We start from the raw sequence: 16904 nt of genomic DNA, 5'->3' as shown, positions 1-16904 counted from the left end.
GCCAATGGGCATCAGGGCATTAACTCTCCAATGGTTTTTGTCATCCCTGGCACATAGGAAGACGGTTGGAGCAAAGTTTCTGGAATCTGTATGAAAACAAAAAATGTTGGAAATCACAACAGGTCAGGCAACATCTGTGAGAAGGGAGCAAGCTAATATTTTGGGTCAAGATGACTCTTCATCAGGGTTGCTGTGTAGGGTGAAGGGGGAAGCATTTATACAATATTGTCGGGGTGGCGTGCTGGGGAGAGATGCTGCTGACAGTGCTGATTATGTGATCAGAATGTGAGAATGGCAGAATCATGGTGTATGTAACAGCCAAACTGAATAGATGGTCCCACTGGAGTTGGGGGTGTGGAGAGAGGATATGTTAACAGAGAATTCAACAAGTAAAGCTAATAAAAAGGGAAGAAATGGAAGAGACTTTGTGATCTGAAGATGTTGAACTCAATATTAAGTCCATAAGGATGTAAAGTGCACTGTCTTTACATTGCTCCTTCAGTTTGTGCTGTGAGTCACTGGAGCATTGCAGCATGAGGGCAGACAAATGGGCATGAAAGCAAGATGCTGAGTTAAAATGACTGGGTCTGGGAAGGTTTGGGTCAGGCTTGCAAGTCTGTGTTTGGGTTCTCCAATGTAGATTGGGACACACTGGGTGCAACAAATGCTATCAACAAGATTGGAGGGGGTACGGATGAAATGCTGCTTCACCTGAAAATGTTGTTCAGGTCCTTGCAAGATGAGTAGGGAGGAGACGATGGGGCTGGTGTTGCACCTTCTGCATTTACATGGGAAGGTCCCATGAGAAGTGGGGCTGGTGTTAATGGGCAGCAAGGAATACACTAAAGTGTTCTGGACAGGACAGTCCCTATGAAATGCATATGGGGAAATGAGGTTTGTTTAGTCGTGGTGTTATGCTGGAGTTGACTTAAATGGCAGAGGATGATCCTTTAAACGTAAAGGCCGGCTGGATGAAAAGTAAGGATGAGACGGATCTGACCACGCTACTGTGAGTGATGGGAAGAGCCAAGAGTGGAAGCACAAGTGATATTTTGGATGTGGTTGATGGCCTTGTCAACAACAATGAGTGGGAAACCACTGAAATAGAAGAAGGAAGATATGTCAGAAGTGGTGTTTTGGAGGTTGGCTTCATTCGAACAGATACAACATTAGTATAGGAATTGGGGGAATGGGATGGATCCTTACAGGACGTGGGGTGTGAAGACCTGTACTGAAGATAAATATGGGAGTCAGTGGCTTTGTAGTGGATGGTGGTGGACAGTTTATTCCCTGAGAGTTTAAGGAAAGGAAGGGAAGTGTCAGAGATGGACAGTGTGAAATTATGGACGGGTGGAAATTAGAGGCAAAATTCACAAATTTTTGAAAGTCGAGGTGAAAGCGTGAAGTAGCACCAAATCTGTCATTGAAGTACTTAGCAAAGACTTGTGGGATGGCCAAGCGTAGGCCTGGAAGAAGGATTGTTCCACATACCCAATAAAAAGGCAGGCATGACTAAGTCCCATAGCCACTCCCTTGACCTGGCAGAAGTAAGATGAATTAAAGGACAAATTGTTCAGTGAGAGAACAAGTTCAGTGAAGCAGCGGAGACTAGTGGATGGGGATTGTTCCAGCCTGTGGTCGAGGAAGAAACCAAGAGCTCATAGGCCATCCTGGCAGGGAATGTAGGTATAGAGGGATTGGACATCGATGGTGAAGAGGAGGCAGTTCGGACTAGGCAACTGGAAATCGTCAATATGGCGGAGGGCATCAGAGGAATTGTGGATAAGAGTGGGAAGGGTCTGGACAAATGGAGAAAGGATGGAGTCAAGGTAGAAGGAAATGAGCTCAGTGGATCCAGAATAGGCTGATATGATGGGCCTTCTGGGACAGTTCAGTCTGTGTTTTTTTTGTGATGGAGGTAGAAGTGGGCTTTCTGGGGTTGGGGCACTATAAGGTTCGATGCAGTGGGGGGAAAATGTCTGGTGGTAATGAGATCAGTGACAGTCCTGCAACAATAACTTGGTGTTTGGGTGTGGGGTCATAGTTAGGGGAGGGAGGAAGAAGCACCTGAGAGTTGGCGTTGAGCCTCTATAAGGTAAAGATCAGTGTGCCAAACAGCAATGGCATCACCCTTATTGGAGGTTGTAATGACAAAGTTGGGATTGGACCTGAGAGAGAAGAATGCAGTAATTTCAGAAGGAAACAGCTTAGAGTGGGTGGGAGGACCAGAGAAATTGAGATGGTTGATATCACGCCAGCAATTTTGAATGAAATGTTTGTGGACAGGTACGAGTCCAGAGGAAGGGGTATCAGTGAATGGTGAATACTAGAGGCAGTTGAAGGGATCAGTGGGATGGGTGCAGTGGGGGCGATTTCTGCCTGAAGAAGTTGGCATGGAGATGAAACAGTTCAACATCTTGGTGAGCCTGAAAGATAGGTGTGTATGGCTATGAAGCTGAGTCCTTTGCTAAGGACAGTATATTCAGCCCCAATGTCGGGAAGATCATGAGATCTGGTGAAAACATAGCAGGAGTTGGGTTTGAGCAGATTGCTGGGGGACTGCAAGTGATGGTATCCGAGGGCTAGGAAAGGGTGGGTGAAGGTATGGGAATGACTATGAGTGACAGGAAGGCGGAGGGTCTCCAGAAAGTTAAGATGGTTACAGTTGCAGCAGGTCAGTCATCCCTGCTCCAGGACATTTCTGCAGGAGTTCCTCAAAGGAGAATCCTGGGCCCAACCATCTTCAGCAGCTTCATCAATGACATTTCCTCAAATGTAATGACAGAAATGCGGATGTATGTTTACTAATGAAAATAGGATGCAGGAGAATATCACCGCCTGCAGGCTCCCCTCCAAGACACTCACCATCCTGATATGGAAATATTTCACTATTCCTTCAGTGCCACTGGTATAAAGCCCTGGAACTCCTTTGCCAGCTGTATCACGAGTGCCCCTGCACCTGAGGGAATGCACCAGCTCAAGGAGGCAGCTCACTATTGCCTTCTCAAGGGCTATTTGTGATGGCCAATAAAGTCTGACCAAACGTGTGATGCCCACGTCCCCTTGAACAATTAAAAGATAAATACACTTCCAAGTCAGGGTGTTGTTTATCTGCTGCCATTTTTCACTAAGGTCATAGAGATCACTAGTTTGGAAGGTGCTGGTGGAAGAAGTGTTGGTGCATTACTGAAGTGTGTTTTGCAGTTATTTTTATTCCCACAAAAATATTAGGAAGACACTGGCAGAATTTTGACTGAGTGACTCTGAAGGAACAATGATTTCCCAGTCAGGATGGTGAGTGTCTTGGAGGGGAACCTGTAGATGGTAATGTTCCCATTGGATCTGCTGCTCCTGTCCTTCTCAATGGCAGTGATTGTGGATTTGGAAAGTGCTGTCTGAGAACAATTGGTGAGTTGTTCCAGTGCATTTTTCAGATGGTACAGACGGCCGCTGCTGAGTGTCGGTGAACAGAGTGAATGTGGATGTGGTGCCAAACAAGAAGCTGTTTTGTCCTGGATGGGATCAAGCTTCTTGAATGTTGTTGGAGCTGCACTCTTAGAGGAAAATGGCGAGTGTTCCATCACATTCCTGACTAGTCACTAGGCTTTGGAGTCAGGAAGTGTTATAATTTACAGGAATCCTAGTCTGTGACCTGCTCTTGTAGCCACGGTTTTTACTCCTTGTCCACAAGTGAGTGAGCCATTTGGGGAGCTAAGAGTGAATCACATGACTGTGGGTCGGGAGTCACATGTTGTTGGGGCCAGGTAAGGTTGGCACATATCCTAATGGACACGAATGTCAGATGGTGTTTGGTTATGTTACAGTGATTGTTCACAGTCATTACTAGTTTTCAGTTGTAGATGTTTGTAAAATTGGAATTTGACAATCTGCCAATCTCATAGAACCTATTCCCCAAGACATCAGCCTCTGGAGAAGCGCCGATTCACCCACTTTCGCCTCAGCCAATAGAGAGGAAAAACGGCAACAGTGAGGTGCTCAGCCAATGTGAACTGAAGATTCCTTCACCCTAAGACATGCTCACCCAATGAGGGCTCAGGAGGTGTCATGTCTCCCTTGTCCTCACCCAATGGCAATAGACCAGGGATCTCATTTGAACTTTGGGCCTTGGTGATGTTGTCTCTGTTCCCAATCCCAGAACACTGAAGCCAGTTTGAACATAGCCAATGAGTGAGCGTGTGAGAAACTGTGTGAGGCTTCAGAGACGGGAACGGAGTGGTCTATAAATCCCAGCCTCGTCCCTCTCTCCTCGCTGCCACCTGCTTGAGATTAGCTGAAAGAGCCCAGGACAAGGATCTGAGGCGAAAGATCAGGTGGGGCCTGTCCCCATTGAGCGATGAGGACAGTGACACCATCTGGACATCGCTCCTCACCTTTCACTTCCAGCTTTGTTGGAGTCGATGTTTCAAAACTGTCAATGTTGAGCTCTACCCGACACTGGTAGGAACCGTTATCCTTCTGGCTCAGTCCGTCCATTATTATTGAGACATCTTTGTTGCTGAGGTTCCCCACGAATCTGAATCTGTTCCCACCGTCCCGCTGCTTCACATTCTCACACAGCTCACCCTTTGAATGGCCTGTGCCAGGGTATGTACAGTTAAAGATAACACCTTTGGAGTATTTAATCCATATCACAGAGCCGGTGAGTGTGAGATTAGTGACTTGGTGGGTGAAACTGCAGGGTAAAACAGCGGAGCCTCCTTCCTCAGCCGTCACATTATCTGCAATTGTCATTGACCACCCATTATGAGAAAAATCTGTTGGGGGGGGAAGGGGGAAAGCGAGAAAGAGAGAGAGAGGTGAACACAGCACAGACGCCAAACAGTGAGGTCAAACACCGAATCTGTTATATACCGTGACACGATCTAACATCATACAATCATGGTTTATAAACTCAATGGTCACACAGCACCAGGTTATAGTCTAACAGGTTCACTTGAAATCACAAGCGTTCGAAACGCTGCCACTTCGTCTGGTGAAGTCACTCTGAAAGCTTGTGATTTCTAATAAACCTGTCAGACTATAATCTGGTGTTGTGTGTCTTTTGATCTTGTTCATCCCAGTCCAATACCAGCACCTCCACATCAGGTTGAGACTCTGCCCCGAGACAGCGTGGAGCGAGCTACAGACTGGAGTGTGATAGATGGTTTCAGGTGGTTTGTGAACATCCTGAGGTTAAACTGCAGGCGTTTGTTGAAGACAATGTTTGGTGCCTGAGAGATTTCTCAATTCTCCCTTGTCCCTGGAGACCCAGAGTTATCTGAAGAGCAGAACTCAGGGTCCTCGCTTCAGAATCTTTTCTATTTGCCATCGCTTTCTACTCTATTCCTGAGACAACCTTCACCAAACTGGCTCATTCATCAGTCGCAGCAGATGTTGGGATATGCACTGAAGGTACAGGGGAAGTCGGGGGGGAATAAACGGAGAAATAAAGAACGAGAAGCAAAAACAGAAATTGCTGGAAAAGCTGGACACAAAATGTTAACTCTGATTTTTTTTCGTTCCAGACGCTGCCAGGCCTGTTGAGGTTTTCCAGCAACTTCTGTTTTTCTTCCTGATTTACACCCCCTGAGAGAGATGCCTGGTGGTGATTTAACCTGAGGGTCACCATGCCTCAGACAAGGGGAAGGTTCAGAAGGTGGGACCTTCATGATAATCTCAGACAGTATGGGAATTATAGAATCATTGCATCCCTGCAGTGTGGAAACAGGCTCTTCGGCCCACTGAGTCTACACCAGCCCTCAGAGCATCCCACCCAGACCCCTTTCACCCACCTAATCTAGGAACCCCTGAACACTACGGGCAATTTAGCATGGCCACTCCATCCAAAGTACACATCTTTGGACTGTGGGAGGAAACCGGAGCACACGGAGGAAACCCATGCAGACACGGGAGAATGTGCAAACACCGACAGTCGGCCGAGGGCCGAATTGAACTCGGGTCCCTGGTGCTGTGAGGCTACAGTGCTCACTACTGAGCCACCGTGATGCCCCTTTTCAAAGTTTTTCATCAACCTATTGAACAGAATCAAAAACAAAGTTGCTGGAAAAGCTCAGCAGATCTGGCAGCATCTGTGGAGGAGAAAACAGAGTTAACGTTTCGGGTCCAGTGACCCTTTCTCAGGACTGATGGTGGCTGGGAAAACGTCAATTTATATGCAAAAAAAGGAAGGTGGATGGGGCAGGGAGTAAACAATAGGATAGAGCCCAAAGAGAGAGAAAAAGTGTTGGACAGACAAAGGAGTTGCTAATGATCAGGCTGGGAGGGTGAATAGTTGTTAATAGGGACCGTTAGTGACTAACAACAGGGGCTGTGTAGTGGCTATGTGGTAACAAGGCCTGGTGTGTGGAATGGGGTGGGGGGTGGGTGGGGAGCTGGGACATGGGAGAGTTTAGGGCTAAAGTTATTGAACTCAATATTGAGTCCAATGGACTGCAGGATCCCCAAGTGGAAAATGAGGTATTGTTCCTGTAGCTTGCGCTGGGCTTCAGTGGAACACTGCAGCAAGCCAGAGACCGAGATGTTGGCCAGGGAGCAGGGTGGTGCGTTGAAGTGGCAGGCAACAGGTAGTTCAAGGTCTTTTTTGCGATCAGAACGTAGATATTCTGCGAAGTGTTCGCCAAGTCTAAGCTTCATTTCCCCAGTGTAGAGGAGACCACATTGTGAGCAGTGAATGTAATAGGCTAGATTCTTGGAAGTGCAGGTGAAGTGTTATTTCACCTGGATAGTATGTTTGGGCCATTGAACAATATCCTGCTCAGACTCATCCCCCTCCTCTTTCGTTGTAACACCCACATTTACCATACTCTGCATATATACAGGAGCCGGAGGGTAGGATCAAACCCCAGTCCCTAGCACCGTGAGGCAGTAGGGCTAACCACTGAGCCACCCGAGCTCGGGAATTAAACCAACATTTTTTGCATCATTCTACATCGCAAATCAACTGCACAGCTAATTGACCCCACGAAGACGAATGAATTCAGTCCAAAAGGCAAAGTGAACATTTGTCAACTGAGGGCATAGTGAGCATGGCATGGCTGGATGTCAATTCCTTGTGAGTAAGACAGATAAGGTTAATGTGTGGGAATGTGATATTGTCATTATTAACAGAGGGGGTAGGTGACGGCCTGGTGGTATTATCTCTAGACTATTAATCCAGAAACCCAGCTGCTGTTCTGCAGACCCGGGTTCAAATCTCACCATTAAACACAAAGTTTGGAATTAAGAATTAACTGATTACTATGAAATCATTACCAATTGTCAGGAAAAACCCCTCTAGTTCACTAATGTCCTTCAGTGGAGGAAATCTACCACCCTCACCTGGTCTGGCCTGCATGTGACTCCAGACCCACAGCAATGTGGTTGACTCTCAACTGCCGTCTGAAGTGGCCTAGCTAGCCACTCAATTGTATCAATATTTAATCTCCCATGCCCCTAGTCTCTTTCTTTCTGCACAGTAAAAAACTGATGCAAGGTATTCCTTTAGTATCTCTCACATGTTGTTCCACAAATAGACAACCTTGTTGATCTTTCAGGGGCCTTTTCTCTCTCTAGTTGTTCTTTAATTCTTAATTAATTTGTATTATTTTTAACCATATCTTACAAGGCTATCTCCTATCCCCTTTCTACCCTCCTGATTTCTCTCTTAAGAATGTTGTACTCTTCAAGAGATTCAATTGATCCCAGTTACCGACACTTAATATATGGCTCCTTCTCATTTTTGGCTAGAGACTCAATATTTTATTCTCCCATCATTCCCTACTTTTGCTGGTCTCATCTTTCACTGTAACAGTAATATAATGCCTCTGATCTCTTCTCACTTCACTTTTGAAAATCTCCCACTTGTCAGCTGTCCATTTACCTGTGAATAATCTACTCCAATCAAATTTTAAAAGTCCCTGTCTCATAGCGTCAAAATTTACCTTACTCCAATTAAGAAATTTAAGTTTTGTACAAGGCTTATCATTTTCCATAACTATTTTAAAACAAATAGAATTTTGGGGTCACTTGTCCTAAAGTTGTCCCCCACTAACACTTCAGACACTTGCCCTGCCTTATTTCCCAAGAGAAGATCATGTCTTGCTCCTTCTTCAGTAGTTATATCTGCATATTGATAAAAAAAAATTCTTGGACACATTTAACAAATTTCTCACCCTCCAAACCTTTGAAACAATGGCAACCCCAGTCTATGGTCATCAAGTTAAAATTCTCTGCTATGTCAACGCTATTGTTCTTATATGTATCTGAGATCTCTCTTCAGATTTGCTTCTCAAGTTCCTCTGAATATTTGAGTCCTATAATACACTCCCACGAAGGCGATCATCTCAAGATTTATAAAATCTTGAAGGACTTAGAAAAGGGGAACATCAATAATCTTTTCCCTAGGTTGGGGGAATTCAAAGCGAGGGGAATATTTTTGAGGTGAAAGCAGAAAGATTTAAACGAGACATGAGGGGCAACTTTTTCACACAGAGGGTGGTTTGTATTCTCATGAACTGTCAGATTCAGCTACAGTTTCAAAATTGAAAAGGCTTTTGGGTAGGTACGTGAATAGGAAAGTGTTATGGGCCAAATGCAGGCAAGTGGGACGAGTTTAATTCAGAAAACTTGGTCAGCATGGATGAGTTGGACTGAAGGCCCTGGTGCCCTGTTGTATGACTGTATGACTATAAACCGGGGGCAGTCTCTTCATTGGGCTTGTATTATAGACTCTGAAACAGTCAAGGAAAGATAGAAAGTGAGATATGTTGATAAATCTTAGAGAACTGTAAAAATAATAGGGGATGTCAACTTCCCTAATATTTAACGTGATAGACCAAGTATGAAAGCCTTAGAATGGCCAGAATTCTTAAAATATGTCCCGGAGAGATTTTGCGTCCAGCACATTCGAGAATTCTACCAGAGAGGGTGTGATGTTGATCAAACTGCAAGGAACCAGATGTGAGTGTTTGATGTATCAATAGGGAGCATTACAGCGACAGTGACCATAATTCAGTAAGATTTCAGATAATTAAGGACAAGGACAAAGTTCTGAATGGGGAGAAGGCTGAATGAAATAAGACAGAATCTGGCTGAAGTAGATTCGAAGCAGCTACCCGCAGGATAATCCACATCAGAGCAGTGGGAGACATTCAAAGGTGAGCCCAGGAACAACGTGTTCCTGGAAAGGTAAAGGGGGAGGGTAGGGTCTACAAGTCCAGAGGACTCTGGATGTACAGAATTGGAAAGGGGAGAAAAGGAAGCTAATGGGAGGCACTGAGCTCTGAAAAGACCAGATGTCCTCAGAGTGCAGCAAGTACAAGGGGTTACATAAGGAAGAAAGTAGGATCACAAAGTGGGAACAGGAAAATAAAACATGTCAGATGTCCTCGTTTTTCAAGGACCACGACATCCCACCCCCCGCAGTGGTTGAGAACGCCCTCAACCATGTCTCCCGCATTTCTCACAACTCATCCCTCACACCTCGTCCCTGCAATAACCGCCAAAAGAGAATCCCCCTCGTCCTCACACACCACCCCACCAACCTCCGGATCCGATGCATCTTCCTTCGACACTTCCACCATCTACAATCCGAACCCACCACCAAAGATATTTTTCCATCCCCACCTTTGTCTGCTTTCCGGAGAGACCACTCTCTCCGTGACTCCCTTGTCTGCTCCACACTGCCCTCCAACCCCACCACACCCGGCACTTTCCCCTACAACCTCAGGAAGTGCTACACTTGCCCCCACACCTCCTCCCTCACCTCCATCCCAGGCCCCAAGATGACTTTCCATATTAAGCAGATGTTCACCTGTACATCTGCCAATGTGGTATACTGCATCCACTGTACCCGGTGTGGCTTCCTCTACATTGGGAAAACCAAGCGGAGGCTTGGGGACCTCTTTGTAGAACACCCACGCTCAGTTCGCAATAAACAACTGCACCTCCCAGTCGTGAACCATTTCAACTCCCCCTCCCATTCCTCAGGCGACATGTCCATCCTGGGCCTCCTGCAGTGCCACAATGATGCCACCCAAAGGTTGCAGGAACAGCAACTCATATTCCGCCTGGGAACCCTGCAGCCCAATGGTATCAATGTGGACTTCACCAGCTTCAAAATCTCCCCTTCGCCCACCGCATCCCAAAACCAGCCCAGTTCGTCCCCTCCCCCCACTGCACCACACAACCAGCCCAGCTCATCCCGACCTCCCTGACCTTTTCTTCCTCTCACCTATCCCCCTCTCCCCAGACTAACATCCCCTCCTACCTCCCCACCAGCATTCACCTCTACTGGCTCCATTCCTGACTCTAACTTATCTGTCTCCTCTCCACCTATCTTTTGCCCTATCCATCTTCAACCTGTGTCCCCTCTCTCCCTATTTATTCCAGTTCCCTCTCCCCATCCCCCTTTTCTGATGAAGGGTCTAGGCCCAAAACGTCAGCTTTTGTGCTCCTGGGATGCTGCTTGTCCTGCTGTGTTCATCCAGCTCCACACTTTGTTATCCCCAACATGATCTATTGTATTTATGTTACTATTCACCTCCATACTGAGACGTAGCTTTCTTAAAAATGTGATCACACCTCCTTTCCCTTTGTGCCATTTTTTTTCCAAACAGATAAAGAGCACAATGTTATAACTTTTAACCGTTATTTTTTTATCCTGGAGCTAGATTTTATTCCACTCATCCCAATATATCTTCTCAACCTGCCTGACACACTTTGATTGTAATTCGCCTCTTCACTACCCTGTACTCTCTGCTCTATTGTTTCCTTTTTTATTGGTTGAGAAGGAACCTGATAAAGTGTATTAGATTGTGAGTGCAGAGTTAGGATAGATAAGCAGGCAGCTTTTATCATTCACAGAGGGGTCAGTAATTGAAGGCCAGAGATAGAGAGTAAAGGGAGAGTTAAGGAGACTTGAGGAGATTTCTTTTCCACACCTAGTATGGTTGAGTTAGCAATGCTAATAATGTTTCAGCAGTATTTAGACATGCATTTGCACTTGTATTTTCCTTTTCCATAGCCTACATCTCTGCTGTCTCAGTTATTTTTATTTTTTAACCCTTCCCTCCAATTGAATCCCATCTCGCATCCTCACTCCATTGCAATAATTCATATAAAATCCTCTATAATTTGGTAAAAAGGCAAATGGACCAAGAGTTGCAAACTGGGAGAAGTATAGTCAGTCCTGTGTTCACTGTCACACGTGATAACTCAAATGGCTTCTTTCTGTGCTGTAAAAGTCTAAGAGCCGATGAATCTACAAGGAAAAGTTGACGGAATGAATTGTCACACCAGGAATAGTTAATCATCAGTGGTTGACTGACAGTAATTAATACTCATCATATTGATAAAAGGGCTTTGAGGCTGAAATAGACAGGATGTAACTTTCTGTGCTGAGCTTAGTTTGAATTGATTATAAAAATGCAGTGACTTCACATCTTTCAGTAAATCTCAAATGTCAGCCAACAGCAGGGTTTGTTTTACATCTGGTAACAATTTTTGCTTGTGTTCTGTATTTGTAGTATTATTTGTAAGAAATAACAGCAAATGCCTTTAGTCCCATCATTGCTACTTCACATTCACTCGTGCCCCAGCATCTCTCTGAAATCTGGTTTTGTGTGCGGTATTCTATATCTTGCCTAACTCTCTGGAAATTTACACAATTTTTTGTGGGCTCTGACCCACGTGAAGCTCTGATGGGAATGATTTGGCAACTTCAGGTAAGCATTTTCATCTTGCCTTCATTTGTTACAAAGCAAACAATTTCTCCCTGATTCAGAAACTACAGTGAAGGAAAGGACATTTTGTGCGAAACAGCAACTGGTTGAGGAATTAAACGCCAGGACACAGATATATCATCAATGAGGAGGCAATTGTATGATAAACAAAATGGATTTGAAAGGTAATATTACAAAGTACTTACTGAAACCCTGCACCGAGACTGACAGGAGGACTGCAGAGAGACAAATATAGAGAGACCTCATTGTCAATACTTCACCGTTTCACTCTTCTCAATCGCTGACTCTTGTCCTTTTACAGAAAATTACAGAAGTTAGTTGACTTCCTGCACACTGCTTAAGAAACGTCAGTCTGTCTTACAAGATATAAAGATAGAAAGGGAAGTATGTGTATTTTCAACTGCAGCTGAGAGAATGGCAAATCTATTTGAAAACTGAGGCACCAAGCTCAGCAACTGTTGAGAAAAGGAGATGCTGCATTAACTTCTAATACATGTACTAATGTAGGGGAAGAGATGGGCTTGTGGTATTATCACTGAACTGTTAGTCCAGAGACCAAGATAATGCTTAGGGGGCCCAGGTTTGAATCCTGCTACAGCAGGTGGTGAAATTTGAATGAAATAAAATATCTGGAATTAAGAATCTAATGATGACCATGAATCAATTGTCAGGAAAAACCCATCTAGTTCAATAATGTCCTTTTGAGAGGGAAACTGCCATCCTTACCTGGTCTGGCTGATATGTGATTCCATACCCACAAGAATGTGGTTGACTCTGAACTGGCCTCTGGGCAACTAGGGAACGGCAATACACGCTGCAAAGCCAGCTATGCCCTCATCCCATTAATGAATTTTTTAAAAATTCCTCAATATCCTCAACATCAAATACTCTGAGAACTGGACGCAGTTACAGACAGACTAAAGCTCCCTCTTTACTGTCCCCAGCAGAACAGGGACAATGCGGTGTTAGGTACAGGGTAAAGTTTCTTCTACTCTCTTAAACTGAAATAAACCTGTAGTAGAGCACCCACTCCCAAGGATGGTACTGCATGAGGTAAGGTACAGAGTAAGGTGCCCCCTGCACATTTACAACAGAAAGCGAACAGAAACTGTCCCATCAAACGTTCCAAGATGGGTGCAGCACAGTGCCAGATACAGTGTACATGTCCATAATTCCCTACATATTTATAATCAAAAGGGAATGGAAAATAAAGATCCCTGAAACACATCCCCATCAAAAACTCCCAGGACAAGAACAATGCTGGACCCGATAAAAAGTTAATTTCTTCTCTCTGGCAGACCAGATCCCTCAGTATTGTTGAAGGGAGAGTGAGTTGAGACACAGATGGAGACTGCTGTTCTGGACGTTCTGAACACGTGAGAGGCATAGATAGAGTTGATAGCCAGAGACTATTTCCCAGGGCAGAAATGGCTAGCACGAGGGGTCATAGTTTTAAGCTGGTTGGTGGAAAGTATAGAGGGGATGTCAGAGGCAGGTTCTTTACGCAGAGAGTTGTGAGAGCATGGAATGCGTTGCCAGCAGCAGTTGTGGAAGCAAGGTCATTGGGGTCATTTAAGAGACTGCTGGACATGTATATGGTCACAGAAATTTGAGGGTGCATACATGAGGATCAATGGTCGGCACAACATTGTGGGCTGAAGGGCCTGTTCTGTGCTGTACTGTTCTATGTTCTATGTTCTATGTTCTATGTGTTGTGGGCATAAGGGTGACCCAGGGTCACAGGTCTCTGGCTAGTTAACCACAACGCAAATTCCATTTGTTGGCATCGTGGTCTCTCTCTCTCTCTCTCACACACACACACACAAACACACACACACACACACATACACACACACACACACACACACACACACAGACAAACAGAGTCACAGAGAGACAGACACACACACAGTTCTTTTTAGTTCCTTTAAATCCAACCATAGGACTTAACAGTACAACAAATTCTGCAGTGGCTGCTGAAACCAGTGTGTGGTTTACACGTTATTTCTGCTCTTCCCACAATTTCCTTCGAGAGCCCCAACACTTTGAGCTGTAACTTGTGTTTATTTCACTAGGTCTGATCTGCACCAAGTCTCTTGGAGTATTTTTACCTGCCTCTCTCTCATTCCAGGAGGAAAACAGCCTGCAAATGGGCAAAAAGAGCCAAGATGGCAGGTGCACTGTTGATCATTCAGCACCTTAGTCCTTATGTGGAGAGCATCCTGACCGTGACTGGCCTGAACAGGCCAGGGCATATTGGATGATAATAAAATGTGAGGCTGGATGAACACAGCAGGCCAAGCAGCATCTCAGGAGCACAAAAGCTGACGTTTCGGGCCTAGACCCTTCATCAGAGAGGGGGATGGGGGGAGGGAACTGGAATAAATAGGGAGAGAGGGGGAGGCGGACCGAAGATGGAGAGTAAAGAAGACAGGTGGAGAGGGTGTAGGTGGGGAGGTAGGGAGGGGATAGGTCAGTCCAGGGAAGACGGACAGGTCAAGGAGGTGGGATGAGGTTAGTAGGTAGCTGGGGGTGCGGCTTGGGGTGGGAGGAAGGGATGGGTGAGAGGAAGAACCGGTTAGGGAGGCAGAGACAGGTTGGACTGGTTTTGGGATGCAGTGGGTGGGGGGGGAAGAGCTGGGCTGGTTGTGTGGTGCAGTGGGGGGAGGGGATGAACTGGGCTGGTTTAGGGATGCAGTGGGGGAGGGGGCTGGACCTCTCAGTCTCCATCTCAGGCAACCAGCTTGTACTCCCACTTCCTACAGACTAAGGGGGTGGCCATGGGCACCCGCATGGGCCCCAGCTACGCCTGCCTCTTTGTAGGTTACGTGGAACAGTCCATCTTCCGCACCTACACAGGCCCCAAACCCCACCTCTTCCTCCGGTACATTGATGGCTGTATCGGCGCCGCCTCTTGCTCCCCAGAGGAGCTCGAACAGTTCATCCACTTCAGCAACACCTTCCACCCCAACCTTCAGTTCACCTGGGCCATCTCCAGCACATCCCTCACCTTCCTGGACCTCTCAGTCTCCATCTCAGGCAACCAGCTTGTAACTGATGTCCATTTCAAGCCCACCGACTCCCACAGCTACCTAGAATACACCTCCTCCCACCCAGCCTCCTGCAAAAATTCCATCCCCTATTCCCAATTCCTCCGCCTCCGCCGCATCTGCTCCCACGATAAGACATTCCACTCCCGCACATCCCAGATGTCCAAGTTCTTTAAGGACCGCAACTTTCCCCCCACGGTGATTGAGAACGCCCTTGACCGCGTCTCCCGCATTTCCCGCGACACATCCCTCACACCCCGCCCCCGCCACAACCGCCCCAAGAGGATCCCCCTCGTTCTCACACACCACCCTACCAACCTCCGGATACAACGCATTATCCTCCGACACTTCCGCCATTTACAATCCGACCCCACCACCCAAGACATTTTTCCATCCCCTCCCCTGTCTGCTTTCCGGAGAGACCACTCTCTCCGTGACTCCCTTGTTCGCTCCACACTGCCCTCCAACCCCACCACACCCGGCACCTTCCCCTGCAACCGCAGGAAATGCTACACTTGTCCCCACACCTCCTCCCTCACCCCCATCCCAGGCCCCAAGATGACATTCCACATTAAGCAGAGGTTCACCTGCACATCTGCCAATGTGGTATACTGCATCCACTGTACCCGGTGCGGCTTCCTCTACATTGGGGAAACCAAGCGGAGGCTTGGGGACCGCTTTGCAGAACACCTCCGCTCAGTTCGCAACAAACAACTGCACCTCCCAGTCGCATACCATTTCCACTCCCCCTCCCATTCTCTTGATGACATGTCCATCATGGGCCTCCTGCACTGCCACAATGATGCCACCCGAAGGTTGCAGGAACAGCAACTCATATTCCGCCTGGGAACCCTGCAGCCATATGGTATCAATGTGGACTTCACCAGTTTCAAAATCTCCCCTTCCCCCACTGCATCCCTAAACCAGCCCAGTTCATCCCCTCCCCCCACTGCACCACACAACCAGCCCAGCTCTTCCCCCCCACCCACTGCATCCCAAAACCAGTCCAACCTGTCTCTGCCTCCCTAACCGGTTCTTCCTCTCACCCATCCCTTCCTCCCACCCCAAGCCGCACCTCCATCTCCTACTTACTAACCTCATCCCACCTCCTTGACCTGTCCGTCTTCCCTGGACTGACCTATCCCCTCCCTACCTCCCCACCTACACCCTCTCCACCTATCTTCTTTACTCTCCATCTTCGGTCCGCCTCCCCCTCTCTCCCTATTTATTCCAGTTCCCTCCCCCCATCCCCCTCTCTGATGAAGGGTCTAGGCCCGAAACGTCAGCTTTTGTGCTCCTGAGATGCTGCTTGGCCTGCTGTGTTCATCCAGCCTCACATTTTATTATCTTGGAATCTCCAGCATCTGCAGTTCCCATTATCTCAGGGCATATTGGAGTTTGTTCTCGGCTGACAGTACCAGGAGTTCCTGAGAAAGGCTATCTCTGTAAGTCAACTGATGATGACGGATAACTATAACAGTTTCCTGTGTCTGTGCTAAATGTTAAATCATAGAATCCCTACAGTGTGGAAACAGGCCATTTGGCGCAACAAACCCACACCGACCCTCTGAAGAGCATCCTGCCCAGACCTATCCCCTGCTGTAACCATGGAACACTGCATTTCCCATGGTTAATAAGACCATAAGACATAGGAGTGGAAATAAGGCCATTCGGCCCATCAAGTCCACTCCGCCATTTAAATCATGGCTGATGGGCATTTCAACTCCACTTCCCTGCACTCTCCCTGTAGCCCTTGATTCCTTGTGAGATCAAGAATTTATTGATCTCTGCCTTGAAGCCATTTAACATCCCGGCCTCCACTGCACTCCGTGGCAATGAATTCCACAGGCTCACCACTCTCTGGCTGAAGAAATGTCTCCTCATTTCCGTTTTAAATTTACCCCCTCTAATTCTAAGGCTGTGCCCACGGGTCCTAGTCTCCCCGCCTAACGGAAACAACTTCCCAGCATCCACCCTTTCTAAGCCATACATTATCTTGTAAGTTTCTATTAGGTCTTCCCTCAACCTTCTAAACTCTAATGAATACAATCCCAGGATCCTTAGCCATTCATTGTACGTTAAACCTACCATTCCAGGGATCATCCGTGTGAAT

At 46.7% G+C, this 16904-nt stretch overlaps 1 protein-coding gene across 2 annotated transcripts in view; it reads right to left on the bottom strand.

Annotated features, from left to right (window-relative positions):
* Positions 1–12024, bottom strand: part of LOC125451261 (sialic acid-binding Ig-like lectin 12) — a 38074-nt gene extending 26050 nt beyond the window's left edge. For both annotated transcript variants that reach the window (XM_059645044.1, XM_059645045.1), the window contains exons 1-2: positions 11927–12024; positions 4392–4775 (exon numbers count right to left, since the gene is read on the bottom strand). In XM_059645044.1, the coding sequence (XP_059501027.1) occupies positions 4392–4775; positions 11927–11987 (445 nt within the window). In that variant the 5' untranslated portion in view covers positions 11988–12024. The remainder of the gene's footprint in view (positions 1–4391; positions 4776–11926) is intronic.
* Between the last annotated feature and the right edge of the window lie 4880 nt (positions 12025–16904).

The sequence above is a fragment of the Stegostoma tigrinum genome, chromosome 3 (genome assembly GCF_030684315.1).
Source record: "Stegostoma tigrinum isolate sSteTig4 chromosome 3, sSteTig4.hap1, whole genome shotgun sequence".
Taxonomy (NCBI): Eukaryota; Metazoa; Chordata; class Chondrichthyes; order Orectolobiformes; family Stegostomatidae; genus Stegostoma; species Stegostoma tigrinum.
The sequence above is the reverse complement of the archived record's forward strand: the minus strand, read 5'-3'. Positions and strand labels throughout refer to the sequence as shown.